Source organism: Pseudophryne corroboree, chromosome 5, assembly GCF_028390025.1.
Source record: "Pseudophryne corroboree isolate aPseCor3 chromosome 5, aPseCor3.hap2, whole genome shotgun sequence".
NCBI lineage: Eukaryota > Metazoa > Chordata > Amphibia > Anura > Myobatrachidae > Pseudophryne > Pseudophryne corroboree.
In genome coordinates this window covers 671,752,078-671,765,943 of record NC_086448.1, presented here as the reverse complement: position 1 = coordinate 671,765,943, position 13,866 = coordinate 671,752,078, and the positions used below count along the sequence as shown (strand labels likewise).

The following is a 13,866-nucleotide window of genomic DNA, read 5'->3' as shown; positions in this document are numbered from 1 at the left end:
CTTGAAAGGCATCTGGAAAGGCTTCCAGCACTTGCGGCTGGCATTGGTTGGCGTACCAGTACCCAGTGACTGTGCGCTGCTGCACAAGTGGTACAGTAGCTACATTACATAACCAGAATTGGTCACAAAAACAGCCACCATCTGCTTGGCCATGCTGCACTCACATCAGAACTCCTGTGGCTTCCAACTGCGGTCCACTGGGCCAACTGTTGTTTGGTCTTGGGGTTGAAACTGTAGATCCAGGATTCATCACCACCGATGATCTTCCAGACAGAGTTTGAGCAACTGCCAGCACAACTGGCCAGCATGTTGCGGCACCAAGTCACCTGAACCTCCTTCTGCTCTCGAGTCAGCTGATGGAGCACCAAGCATGCAGAAACCATGCTCAGGCCAAGCTTTTTGTGGAGTATCAATCACATGGATCCCAATGAGATGCCTATATTCTTCTCTAACTGGGCCACATCACCATGGCATCCACCTCAACTGTGGACCGCATGACAGCAACGTTGTCCATAGTAATGGCGGACACAGGTCAGCCGCAGCACTCTTTATCTTCCAGAGACCATCTACAGTGCCAAAATTCTGGATCTTTAGCATGTACAGACTCCATATTGGTAAAGGAACTATGACGGTAAGTCCTGAATAACTTTATACAATTTGTCAGTTTTAGGGATGAATTCAGGACACAGGGCCACCTGGGTTGGTGTGGCTTGGCTGCTTTGGGGTTTCATACTGTACTGTGACACAAGATCCATAGACATATAACATTTAAATGGTACTGCAAAACCCTACAATATATCCTATTTCTTTTCTCTCACATTCACAACATAACCATACATTCAAATCTAACCTAGACAAGCTAACAACTTCCACTCTTTACCACCTAATTTGTCACCCTCCAAAAGAGTGGCTCACTAAACAAACACAACACCTTCAAAGATATTCACTGATCTGCTGAAAGTCTTCTGTGGATTTGCTATACTAAATATGTAATGCTGATACTCTTATACTCTTGCAGGAGTTAAATAAGGTACTTCACATAGGTAATATCCTGCACTTACTATATATCCTTTCTATATTCTAATCCCAAACAAGTTCACCCTTTAACCCAGCAGTGCACACACCCATTATTGATCTCACGAGCCATATTATCGTGTGTCATTTTAAAGATAACATTGACCCTAACAGGAAGGATATTTTACAATTTCCCAGAAGGCATCATTTTTTATTGTTTCCTTATTCGCCAACGTCTCACTCACTATTTGTACTAGTCACTGATGATGAAGCCTCAGCACTTTCTGTTATGGTTATACCATCTGCCCTCCTACTCTTAACCAGCTTTATTCTCTGAACTACAGTAACAGATGTGTTTGATCTCTCACTTGTCATCATGTACATTTTCCCTCAGCTTACAGTAGTAGCATGCAGTGATCATACCAACATAAGAAGCCATTTCTCTAATTGTCAACTCCTACAAGTTACCACTCAGTCTCTAACCTTGCCATTACAACAAATCTACTTGAAATATCTCCAGAAGCTACTTTAAGGTCTGCGAGTAGGTATATTGAACCCCTAAATTATGGTTATTGTGGACTGTATTTCACTGACACAGCTCTAACATAACTGCACAATGACCTTGGACTCACCTTGGTTCTGTCACACTCGCGGCGCTGCGGCTGCCACGCTTACCGCTCCGGGTGGGCACCGGGTTGTTGCGTCTTGCTGGCGCTGCCTCCGGCGGGTTCCCGGGGTGTGGGCGCCACCATTGCGCCTGGCGTTCGCGGGGGCGTGGTGGGCGAGTGACATCATCGGCCCCTTCCGCCCATTGGGAGAGAGCGGGAAGTTCAAAGGAAGACGCCGTGCAGAGCTCCGGCGCCTGAGTATCGTCTCTTCTATGATCACCAGTGCTAGCAGCGTTCAGTGAGTTCTCTAACTGAACGTCTCCTGTGTACCAGCGTTTGCAGAGTATCTCTCAGTGGAACATTCCTTGTGCTTCCAGCCTTTGCAGAGTATCACTCAGTGGAACATTCCTTGTGCTTCCAGCGTTTGCAGAGTATCACTCAGTGGAACATTCCTTGTGCTACCAGCGTTTGCAGAGTATCACTCAGTGGAACAATCACTGTGCTACCAGCGTTACAGTGTATCACCTAGTGGAACAATCACTGTGCTACCAGCGTTACAGTGTATCACTCAGTGGAACATTCACTGTGCTACCAGCGTTACAGTGTATCACTCCGTGGAACATTCACTGTGCTACCAGCGTTACAGTGTATCACTCAGTGGAACAATCACTGTGCTACCTGTGTTACAGTGTATCACCTAGTGGAACATTCACTGTGCTACCAGCGTTACAGTGTATCACTCAGTGGAACAATCACTGTGCTACCTGTGTTACAGTGTATCACTCAGTGGAACATTCACTGTGCTACTAGCGTTACAGTGTATCACTCCGTGGAACAATCACTGTACTACCTGCGTTACAGTGTATCACTCAGTGGAACAATCACTGTGCTACCTGCGTTACAGTGTATCACCTAGTGGAACATTCACTGTGCTACCAGCGTTACAGTGTATCACTCAGTGGAACATTCACTGTGCTACCTGCGTTACAGTGTATCACTCAGTGGGACATTCTCTGAGTTACAGTGTTTCTCTTAGGGGGACACCTCCTGTGTTTCCTGTATTACATGATATCTCCAAGTGGAACGCCTTCCATACTTCCAGAGTTACACTGAATATCAAATCCTCATTCATTTCTTCAACATCGCTCACAAGCTTCTCATTCTGCAAACATCGCTCACAAATTCTTCATTCTTCTGTGTGCTTCACCATCGTTCTCAAATCCTCATTCATTTCTTCAGCATCGCTCACAAGTTCTTCATTCTTCTGTGTGCTTCACCATCGTTCTCAAATTCTCATTCATCTCTTCAGCATCGCTCACAAGTTCTTCATTCTTCTGTGTGCTTCACCATCGTTCTCAAATCATTTAATTCTTCAGCATTATACGCCAGTTACTACGGCTAGTTCTGCATGAGGAAAACCTACATCCGGCCATCCCTGCTCCGGCCCAGCTGTGGTTCCTCCTTCCGATCATCGGAAGAACCCCCGAGTTCTCAACACTCCGAACCCAGGTCAGTGACAGGTTCAAAGGTTCATTACTATCCACTGTCTTATTGTAACTATGGGCCAGATTTAATAACAATCGAGCCTGTTGCTGCCAGCAATAGGCTGCTGTGTCATGCGGATGCGTGAAGAACAATCTGCACATTATACTTTCACCCGGCGAGGATTCCGCAATGCCTGGAAGGCTTATCTGAAGTAAGAACGGCTGTTGCTGGGTCTCCATTGCTAGCAATTGGGACCATATTGATATTGTCATCCTTAGGTGACGTTAGCGATACAGTGATAAACATAGGTAAGTTAAGCTTTCCACCATTTGTCAAATATTGAAAGGGTATAACCCCTTTAGTGAGTGCTATAGGAATTATATTTCAGTGCTAAATGGGCCCCCATTTCTTCTGAACTTGTCAGCCACTGTTCATAGCATGAACAACTCCCTTTTCATTCCTGTGTCCTCCACTGATATTAAAGATAACATGTTAGCATTGTATTCATCCTTTATCCAATAAATATTTCATGTTTTTATTTAAGGCTGCACCCCTGCCCATTTCCTTCTCAGTTGGGATACCCCACTGCTCAGTGGTGGGTAATCTCCTATGTTCTCTCTACCTTCGATAAACAATCATCAGGTTTGGGTTTTAGTATTGTCTCTGTGCTGATTATACCCACCTCTATACCTGCTGCTGTGAGCTTTCCTATTACCAATGCATCTCAATGTCTTTAAGCTGTCTATTCAGTAATGTCAACTGTCTATCTGAAACTGAATCTATTCAGGCCATACTTGCCTACTGCGCCAGAATTTCTGTGACACCCAAACAATAGGGAGCTCTCCTGTGTCCCTGGTGAGTAAAGCAACTTCCTCTATCCTTCAGTGGGGAGTTGGATGTTCGTGGGCTGAAGGGCACAATGCCAATACCATGGCATAAGGTCCCTATCTGGACCTTCCTCTAATCTCCTGCTCCAAGGAACATGGGCAAGTATGATCCACACTGGACTCCTTGTATTCCCACTACCACCCCCACACCAGAGATTGCTATCTTTGTAAGCAACTACGCATTACTGTCACAAATTTCTTTGTTTTGGGGTCACATTGTTTCCCTTCCTATCCTACTCCTTATAGTCAATCTGTGGTAACATCATTGTCTCACTAATGTAACTACCAAAGCACTAATACATACATAGAAATATAGAATCTGATGGCAGATAAGAACCACTTGGCCCATGTACACACACACTAGAGTTAAATTTTGTTGGGAGCCTATTAACCTACCAGTATATTTTTGGATTGTGGGAGGAAACCGGAGAACCCGGAGGAAACCCACGCAAGTATGGGGAGAATATACAATCTCCACACAGTTAGGTCCATGGTGGGTACCGAACCCATGCCATTCACCAACTCTTGTACCAACTACTATATTTATGTACCTCCAGACTGATCTTTCTCACTAACCATTTTACTAAAGCTAAAACCCTCTGCCAGACATTGTTATTTGTTATCCATTCCCTTGAAAATATAGCTTCAAAACTTGACTCTCACCTAATTAGTGACTTACAATGCTACACCTATCCACTGTATATCTCTAATTCAGATCACATTTTACCTGGGCTCCATGCCTCTATAGCAGTGGTTTCCAAACTTTTTTGAATCACGGCGCCCTAGAATATCAGAATTTTTTTCACGGCACCCCTAGGCAAAAAATTTCTTATTGAGAAATTTAGAAAGAAATATTACATTAAGTAGATGGCGTTTATATGTCATCCTTAGGGTCAGCTATGTGGTGAGGGACAAGATTTGCTTCTGTTTGGCCACATATTTTATGACCGGCAGCCACCAGCACTTGTTTTGTCTATTATATTTACCATGAATAATTTGAATTAATCCTGGACCACCAACCCAGGGCACTCCTGCAAGTGTCCCGAGGCACCCCAGGGAGCCACGGCACACAGTTTGGCAACCTCTGCTCTATAGGGTAGAGACTTCTTTGGTAACTTCCACTATCCTTATAATTTACAGTAAGATGTAAAGTGGTCCATGTCACGATCCGGGTATCTGGACGCCATTACTTACCCTTCAGATGCCTCCTAAGGCTGGCTCAGCGTTCCAGGACCGGATCCCATCTGTTATACTGATGTCCACATTCCTGCCTCCTCTCCTGTCGCTCTGAGACGAGGTCACCGCGGCGCCATGTTACATCCGGAATGGCGTCTCCCGCGGCCTCCGCCGCTGTCCCTGAGTTTCTGCATGCAGAGTGTCAGAGTGGCGATTGCGTCAGCCGCGGCCTCCGCTGTGCCCGCGTGGTTTAGATGTGCACTTATCAGTCTGGCGTCTCCTGTCTCCTGTGGCCGGCGCCGCCATTGCTGTTTTAATTCCCACATGGATTACAAACCAAACTTCCCTCCAAGTGTCTGCATGGGCGCAGCCATCTTGGATTCTGTCATCTGTTCATTTCCACCAATCTGCTGTCTGCATTGTTAATCTGCATAATTGCCTAGCCAATCCCTTCCTTGCTGCAGGTATAAATATTCTGTGCCTGAGCAAGGAAGGCGTCAGTGCTTTGGTTGTCAAACCTAGTTCCAGTTTGTCTCTCTCCTGTGGTTGTTTTCCAGGTTCCAGTTCCTATCTCCACACTTCCACTAAAGAGACCCGCACCAGCATTCCACCTGCGGTGTAGCCTGACTCTCCTATCCATTTGGATTCATCTGCTTCCAGCTACAGATCCACCTGCTTTCAGCATCCAGCTTCCAGCAGAGGTCAGCTCTTCTTAAAGTGCCGGTACCCTTTTCTGCAGATTATCATTTATCACCGGCATTATTATTTCACCGCTCTCAAGCTCCAAACATCACTTCATATTTCATCGCTCTCAAGCTACATTTATCATTTAACTGGTTCCAGCCAGTATCCACTCCATGCCAACATCAGTCTGGTTCCAGCCAGTACCCACAGCAGCCGTTTTATCCACAGCAGCCCAGCTTTTCCTGGAACACCAGCTGGTACGATCCTGGGCTATCTCCATTGCTACAGTCGGGCCTGGTAAGGACTTTCCAACTAGAAGATTATAAGAACTATCTCACACTACCAGAGCCCTGTGGCCCTTGCCACCCTGTAGAACCCAGGAACTGTATTTATCCTCTGCTGATTTTTATGTTTTCTTTTACTGCTGCTGTGTTACGGAGTTTGTCATAAATAAACATCATTGACTTTTACCCTGGTTGTCGTGTTCACGCCTTCGGGCATTTCTTCTACATGTTACTTACATGTCTAGGGGTCTGATACAACCTCCCAGGTTCCGTTACATCTCAGCCCCTACAACTGAGGCTGCCTCCCGTCAGCTCAGGCCCTCAGTTGTGACAGTAAGCACGGACCTTATGAATCCAGCCGGAGACCAGGATCAAGCGGCCAGGCCGATGCAAGAACTGGCAGCCCAACTTGAACATCAGGAGGCTGCATAGGGCCACATCATCCGCTGTCTCCAGGATCTCTCTACTCTGCTGGATGGGATTCAGACAACCCTCCGTGGATCAGACACGTCCGGTGCGTCAACCACAGTGACTCCAGCTATAACCCCACCCACCTTACCCATTTCTGCTCCACGTCTTCATCTTCCAACGCCAGCAAAATTTGACGGATCTCCAAGATTCTGCAGGGGATTTCTCAACCAGTGTGAGATTCAGTTTGAGCTACAACCTGGCAATTTTCCCAGTGACCGTACAAAAATTGCCTACATTATCTCTCTTCTCAGTGGCTCAGCCCTTGATTGGGCATCACCGTTATGGTAGAGGTCCGACACCCTGCTATCCTCCTACACTGCATTCGTGTCAACATTCAGGCGTATCTTCGACGAGCCAGGCCGGGTAACTTCAGCTTCATCTGAGATTCTCCGTTTACGCCAGGGATCACGTACTGTAGGACAATATCTTATACAGTTTCAGATCCTGGCATCCGAACTGGCATGGAACGACGAGGCCCTGTATGCTGCATTCTGGCATGGCTTATCTGAGCGTATTAAAGATGAGTTAGCTACCAGAGACTTACCTTCCAAGTTAGATGAGCTAATCTCACTCTGCACGAAAGTTGATTTACGTTTCAGAGAGAGAGCAACTGAGCGTGGAAGATCATCTGCTCCAAAATCTTCTGCTCCTCCTCCTCGCCAACTGTCACCATCTAAAGACGAGCCCATGCAAATTGGCCGTTCCCGTTTAACTCCTGCTGAGCGCCGAAGACGTCTCTCTGAGTCTCTTTGTCTTTACTGTGCAGCTCCGTCTCACACCATCAATGCCTGTCCCGAACGTCCGGGAAAACTCCAAAGCCTAGCTCGCCCAGGAGAGGGCCGGCTAGGAGTAATGATCTCCTCTCCATCTCCTCATGATTGTAATCTCCCAGTGTCGCTCCAAATTGCTCAACGTTACCGGAACGTCATTGCCCTCCTTGATTCCGGAGCAGCTGGGAACTTTATTACCGAAGCCTATGTTAAACGGTGGTCCCTACCCACCGAGAGACTTCCTTCGTCCATTTCCTTAACTGCCGTGGATGGCAGCAAGATTTTTGATGCAGTTATTTCTCTAAGGACTCTACCAGTTCGTCTGAGAGTGGGAGTTCTTCATTCTGAATTTATTTCTTTTTTAGTGATTCCAAGAGCCACACATCCTGTGGTCCTGGGCCTTCCATGGCTCCGTCTTCACAATCCATCTATTGATTGGACGACTACGCAGATTCTGGCATGGGGTCCCTCCTGTGCTGAGACATGTTTGTTTAAAGTATTGCCTGTCTGTTCTTCCTCCCCCAGGTCGTCTGATGTTCCACCTCCTCCATATCAAGATTTCACGGATGTGTTCAGTAAAGCCTCTGCTGATATCCTTCCTCCTCATAGAGAATGGGACTGCCCGATTGATCTCGTTCCAGGGAAGGTTCCACCTCGAGGCCGAACTTACCCGTTGTCTCTGCCTGAGACGCATTCCATGGAGGAATACATTAAAGAGAACCTAGCAAAGGGGTTCATTCGACCTTCCTCTTCTCCAGCCGGCGCAGGCTTCTTTTTCGTAAAGAAAAAAGATGGTGGTCTGCGGCCGTGCATTGACTACAGAGGTCTGAACGACATTACCATCAAGAACCGCTATCCACTACCCCTGATTACTGAGCTCTTTGATAGAGTCAGCGGAGCTACCATCTTCACAAAGCTGGACTTGAGAGGTGCATACAATCTCATCCGGATCCGTGAGGGTGACGAGTGGAAGACCGCCTTTAACACCCGTGACGGACATTATGAGTACCTCATCATGCCCTTCGGATTGAGCAATGCTCCAGCTGTCTTCCAGCATTTTGTCAATGAGATCTTCAGAGACATTTTATACCATCATGTCGTGGTCTATCTAGATGATATCCTCATTTTTGCCAACAATTTAGAGGAACATCGTTTTTGGGTAAAAGAGGTTCTGTCCCGTCTCCGTGTCAATCATCTCTATTGCAAATTAGAGAAATGCGTCTTTGAAGTCAAGTCCATTCCGTTTCTAGGTTACATTGTGTCCGGTTCCGGACTAGAGATGGATCCTGAGAAACTACAAGCAATCCAGAATTGGCCGATACCCTTAACACTCAAAGGGGTCCAGAGGTTCTTAGGGTTCGCCAATTATTACAGAAAGTTTATACAAGACTTTTCCACCATTGTGGCGCCTATTACTGCTTTAACTAAGAAGGGTGCTAACCCGTCCAAGTGGTCTGAAGAAGCTACGCAAGCTTTTCATCTCTTAAAACAACGGTTCATCTCTGCACCAGTTCTGAAACAGCCCGACATCGACTCTCCTTTCATCTTAGAGGTGGATGCCTCCTCCGTTGGAGTAGGAGCGGTGTTATCTCAGAGGGCTAAAGATGGCCATTTACATCCTTGCAGTTTCTTCTCTCAGAAGTTCTCCCCAGCGGAGCGCAACTATGCCATTGGCGACCAGGAGTTGCTAGCCATCAAGCTCGCTCTAGAGGAGTGGAGATATCTGTTGGAGGGAGCTTCTCATTCAATCACCATACTTACAGACCACAAGAACCTTTTATATCTGAAAGGCGCACAATGTCTCAACCCTCGTCAGGCCAGATGGGCACTTTTCTTTTCCAGGTTCGACTTTAAACTCCAGTTCTGTCCGGGCTCTCAGAATCGCAAGGCCGATGCCCTTTCCCGCTCATGGGAGCAAGAAAATGAGTCAGAGTCTTCAGACAAGCATCCTATTATCAATCCGTTGGCATTCTCCACGGTAGGGATGGACTCTACGCCCCCACTAGGGAAAAGTTTTGTGAAGCCGGTACTGAGGAAGAAGCTCATGCATTGGGCCCATGCTTCCCGTTTTGCCGGACATACAGGTATCCAAAAAACCCTGGAGTTTATCTCTAGGTCCTATTGGTGGCCAACTCTGAGAAAGGACGTCATGGAGTTTATTGCATCTTGCCCAAAGTGTGCCCAACATAAAGTCTCCCACCAGTCGCCTGCGGGGCAACTGGTTCCACTATCCGTTCCCCGTCGACCATGGACCCATTTGTCGATGGATTTCATTACAGACTTACCCATGTGCAACAAGTTCAATACCATCTGGGTGGTAGTTGACCGGTTCACCAAGATGGCACACTTCATTCCTCTCACCGGTCTTCCGTCAGCTTCCAAGTTGGCTCAAGTGTTCATACAAGAGATCTTCCGACTCCACGGTCTGCCTGAAGAAATTATCTCAGATCGAGGAGTTCAATTCACAGCCAAATTCTGGCGAAGTTTATGTCAAGTCCTCCAAGTCAAACTAAAGTTTTCCACGGCTTACCATCCTCAGACCAATGGTCAAACTGAGAGGGTGAATCAGGACTTGGAGGCCTTCCTCCGCATCTATGTGTCTTCCTCTCAAGATGACTGGGTTCAGTTACTTCTCTGGGCCGAGTTCTGTCATAACAATCAGTATCATTCCTCATCTTCTTCAACACCATTCTTCACCAACTTTGGATTCCACCCTAAAGTCCCTGAATTCCAACCGCTCCCAGCAACTTCTGTTCCAGCAGTGGATATCACCTTGCATCAGTTTGCAAACAACTGGAAGAGTGTACGAGCAGCTCTGCTCAAGGCATCGTTCAGGTATAAGAAGTTTGCGGACAAGAAGCGTAGAGCGGTTCCTGCTCTCAAGGTGGGTGATCGGGTATGGTTATCCACGAAGAATTTGAGGTTAAGAGTCCCCAGTATGAAGTTTGCACCTCGCTACATTGGTCCTTTCAAAATTGAGCAAGTCATCAATCCTGTTGCTTACAGACTTCAGTTACCTCCCTTCTTAAAAATACCCAGGACATTCCATGTTTCCCTGTTGAAACCGCTGATCCTGAATCGGTTTCATCCCTCACTTCCTCCAACTCCGAAAGTCCATACTCAACGAGGTGTTGAGTATGAAGTGGCCAAGATCCTGGACTCACGTCACCGTTACGGTCAACTACAGTATCTTATTGACTGGAAGGGTTACGGCCCTGAGGAACGCTCATGGACCAATGCTTCTGATGTCCATGCTCCTGCCTTGGTCTGGAGATTCCATTCCAAGTTTCCTCAAAAGCCAAAGAAGTGTCCTGGGGCCACTCCTAAAGGGGGGGGGGGGGGGGGGGGGTGCTGTCACGATCCGGGTATCTGGACGCCATTACTTACCCTTCAGATGCCTCCTAAGGCTGGCTCAGCGTTCCAGGACCGGATCCCATCTGTTATACTGATGTCCACATTCCTGCCTCCTCTCCTGTCGCTCTGAGACGCGGTCACCGCGGCGCCATGTTACATCCGGAATGGCGTCTCCCGCGGCCTCCGCCGCTGTCCCTGAGTTTCTGCATGCAGAGTGTCAGAGTGGCGATTGCGTCAGCCGCGGCCTCCGCTGTGCCCGCGTGGTTTAGATGTGCACTTATCAGTCTGGCGTCTCCTGTCTCCTGTGGCCGGCGCCGCCATTGCTGTTTTAATTCCCACATGGATTACAAACCAAACTTCCCTCCAAGTGTCTGCATGGGCGCAGCCATCTTGGATTCTGTCATCTGTTCATTTCCACCAATCTGCTGTCTGCATTGTTAATCTGCATAATTGCCTAGCCAATCCCTTCCTTGCTGCAGGTATAAATATTCTGTGCCTGAGCAAGGAAGGCGTCAGTGCTTTGGTTGTCAAACCTAGTTCCAGTTTGTCTCTCTCCTGTGGTTGTTTTCCAGGTTCCAGTTCCTATCTCCACACTTCCACTAAAGAGACCCGCACCAGCATTCCACCTGCGGTGTAGCCTGACTCTCCTATCCATTTGGATTCATCTGCTTCCAGCTACAGATGCACCTGCTTTCAGCATCCAGCTTCCAGCAGAGGTCAGCTCTTCTTAAAGTGCCGGTACCCTTTTCTGCAGATTATCATTTATCACCGGCATTATTATTTCACCGCTCTCAAGCTCCAAACATCACTTCATATTTCATCGCTCTCAAGCTACATTTATCATTTAACTGGTTCCAGCCCGTATCCACTCCGTGCCAACATCAGTCTGGTTCCAGCCAGTACCCACAGCAGCCGTTTTATCCACAGCAGCCCAGCTTTTCCTGGAACACCAGCTGGTACGATCCTGGGCTATCTCCATTGCTACAGTCGGGCCTGGTAAGGACTTTCCAACTAGAAGATTATAAGAACTATCTCACACTACCAGAGCCCTGTGGCCCTTGCCACCCTGTAGAACCCAGGAACTGTATTTATCCTCTGCTGATTTTTATGTTTTCTTTTACTGCTGCTGTGTTACGGAGTTTGTCATAAATAAACATCATTGACTTTTACCCTGGTTGTCGTGTTCACGCCTTCGGGCATTTCTTCTACATGTTACTTACATGTCTAGGGGTCTGATACAACCTCCCAGGTTCTGTTACATCTCAGCCCCTACAACTGAGGCTGCCTCCCGTCAGCTCAGGCCCTCAGTTGTGACAGTCCACTGCACACATTAATAAATCCCACAATTTGCCACAGTTTGTGACATGATTTCATAATTAATATATTATTTTATATGAGCTGTTTCCTTGATCTTGGTACAGGAGACTATTTTGCATACACAGTAACCAGTTATTTAAGGTTGTTTCAGGTTAGTAGTATTACAGAAAGTTTAAGATAACACTGATTTGTAGCTGAAAGAAATGCAGCTTTTAATACCAAGGGGGGGATTCAATTAGGAATTATATTTTTTTGTTTGTGTGCACAAAAATCCAGATTCTTTCAAGTTTTTCAGAATTTTTCTTTTTCAGGCTATACATTCGGCCACCATTTTTATTGAACCCAAAAGAATATCTACAGTATAAATAGAATCCATGCTAAGTTCACAAACCTATGTGTTTTCGCTGCCTACTGAGGCTCTGTAAAGAAAATGCCGTGGGCATTTGAATTCCCCCCTTAAACTGTCTTCCCAGTGACACACAGCGTAGTTTCCTGGTTCATGTGAAAGCTATGAAGACACCTTTATTGGACAGTAGCTACAACACCCAGGTGCTTTTTTTTAATTGCTTGTGTGGCACTAGCTTTAGTCATTTTAAATACAGTAGTCAGCTCCTAACTCATGTGTTATACACTGGTTTTGCAGACAGCAATAAATGTCAGTTTTTCAGTTCTTACCAAGAAAGGATGATAGCTCAGATTAGTCACTTTGTGCAATGGTGATTTCCCATGTTTACCAAACACAACAACGGAAAGATCCACGTCTTCCTCTAATGCCGAGGAAGCTAGCACTTGTAGCTGCCACACCCCATTTGTAGGAGTATTGAAAGATTTTATCTTGTTCCATTCCACGGCTGATTCTAAATAAAATGAATACAAAGTTTTCACTTATTACCATAAGTACACACAGATTTGTTTAGTTTATTAATAAAATATAAATCCGATACAGCGAGGAAGACATATTTGCACCTTTTTAGGGGTTATGACACCAGTTTGTATTACAAAGACTAACTAATGTTTATGGAGAAAGGACAACTACGGTATAACAGTTTCACAGTGTCTGTATATTTTAATCAGTTAATTACAGTACATTGGCTGTTTCTATGTTTTCTATGTTAAAGTTAACTTAATGAAGGAACACAAATGATTGTTTGAGCGATCATACATTGAATAAGGATAACACACTCACTGGTTCTCATCCTCTTGTCCAAATTTTTCATTCTTAATCTCCATAGTCTATTCTGACAAGCATTTTCCATAGACATCAATGAGGCTTATTGGTTACATTAATCAATGACAGCTCTGCATATTGCCACACCCCTTAGAAGTTGTGGCCATGCCGACTCATTTACACAATGGGACCCGACATGCACAACTGAGTGTGGCTGCCCCATAAGAAACTTGGATAATTATTTGCCTCCCACATCTTAAAGACTGTTGGGTATATGTTAGTAATCAGAACACTTTGAGCTTTTTCTAATCAGCAATTGTGTTACAAAGTGACCTAATTCTGTTTAAATATGAAACATTTCCAGCTGCCAGTGCTGGGGCAAGAAATTATTCTAGTGTGGTGGTGAGTTCTCACATCCTTCAAAGTTCCCTGGCATAGACCTGTATGCTCTACAGCTCTATACACAGTTTACTGGCGCATTTGAATGGGATGTGAATGCAGCCAGCTGGGCTTTCCTTGACACAACCACATACCATGTGACCACGTCTTAGTATTCCATTACCCAGTGTTCAAAGAGGAAATCCGTGCTGCACAAGTGCAGAACATATTTCCCCCTCCCTCCCACATCCACTGGCAGCAGTCTGTGAC

The 13,866-nt window shown here is 46.2% G+C and overlaps 1 protein-coding gene across 1 annotated transcript in view; it reads right to left on the bottom strand.

The window, feature by feature from the left end:
• RP1 (RP1 axonemal microtubule associated) overlaps nt 1-13,866 on the bottom strand; it is a 1,008,071-nt gene that overhangs the window by 258,439 nt on the left and 735,766 nt on the right. Inside the window, exon 41 of the mRNA XM_063923729.1 lies at nt 12,726-12,907. Coding sequence (XP_063779799.1) covers nt 12,726-12,907 — 182 coding nt within the window. The remainder of the gene's footprint in view (nt 1-12,725; nt 12,908-13,866) is intronic.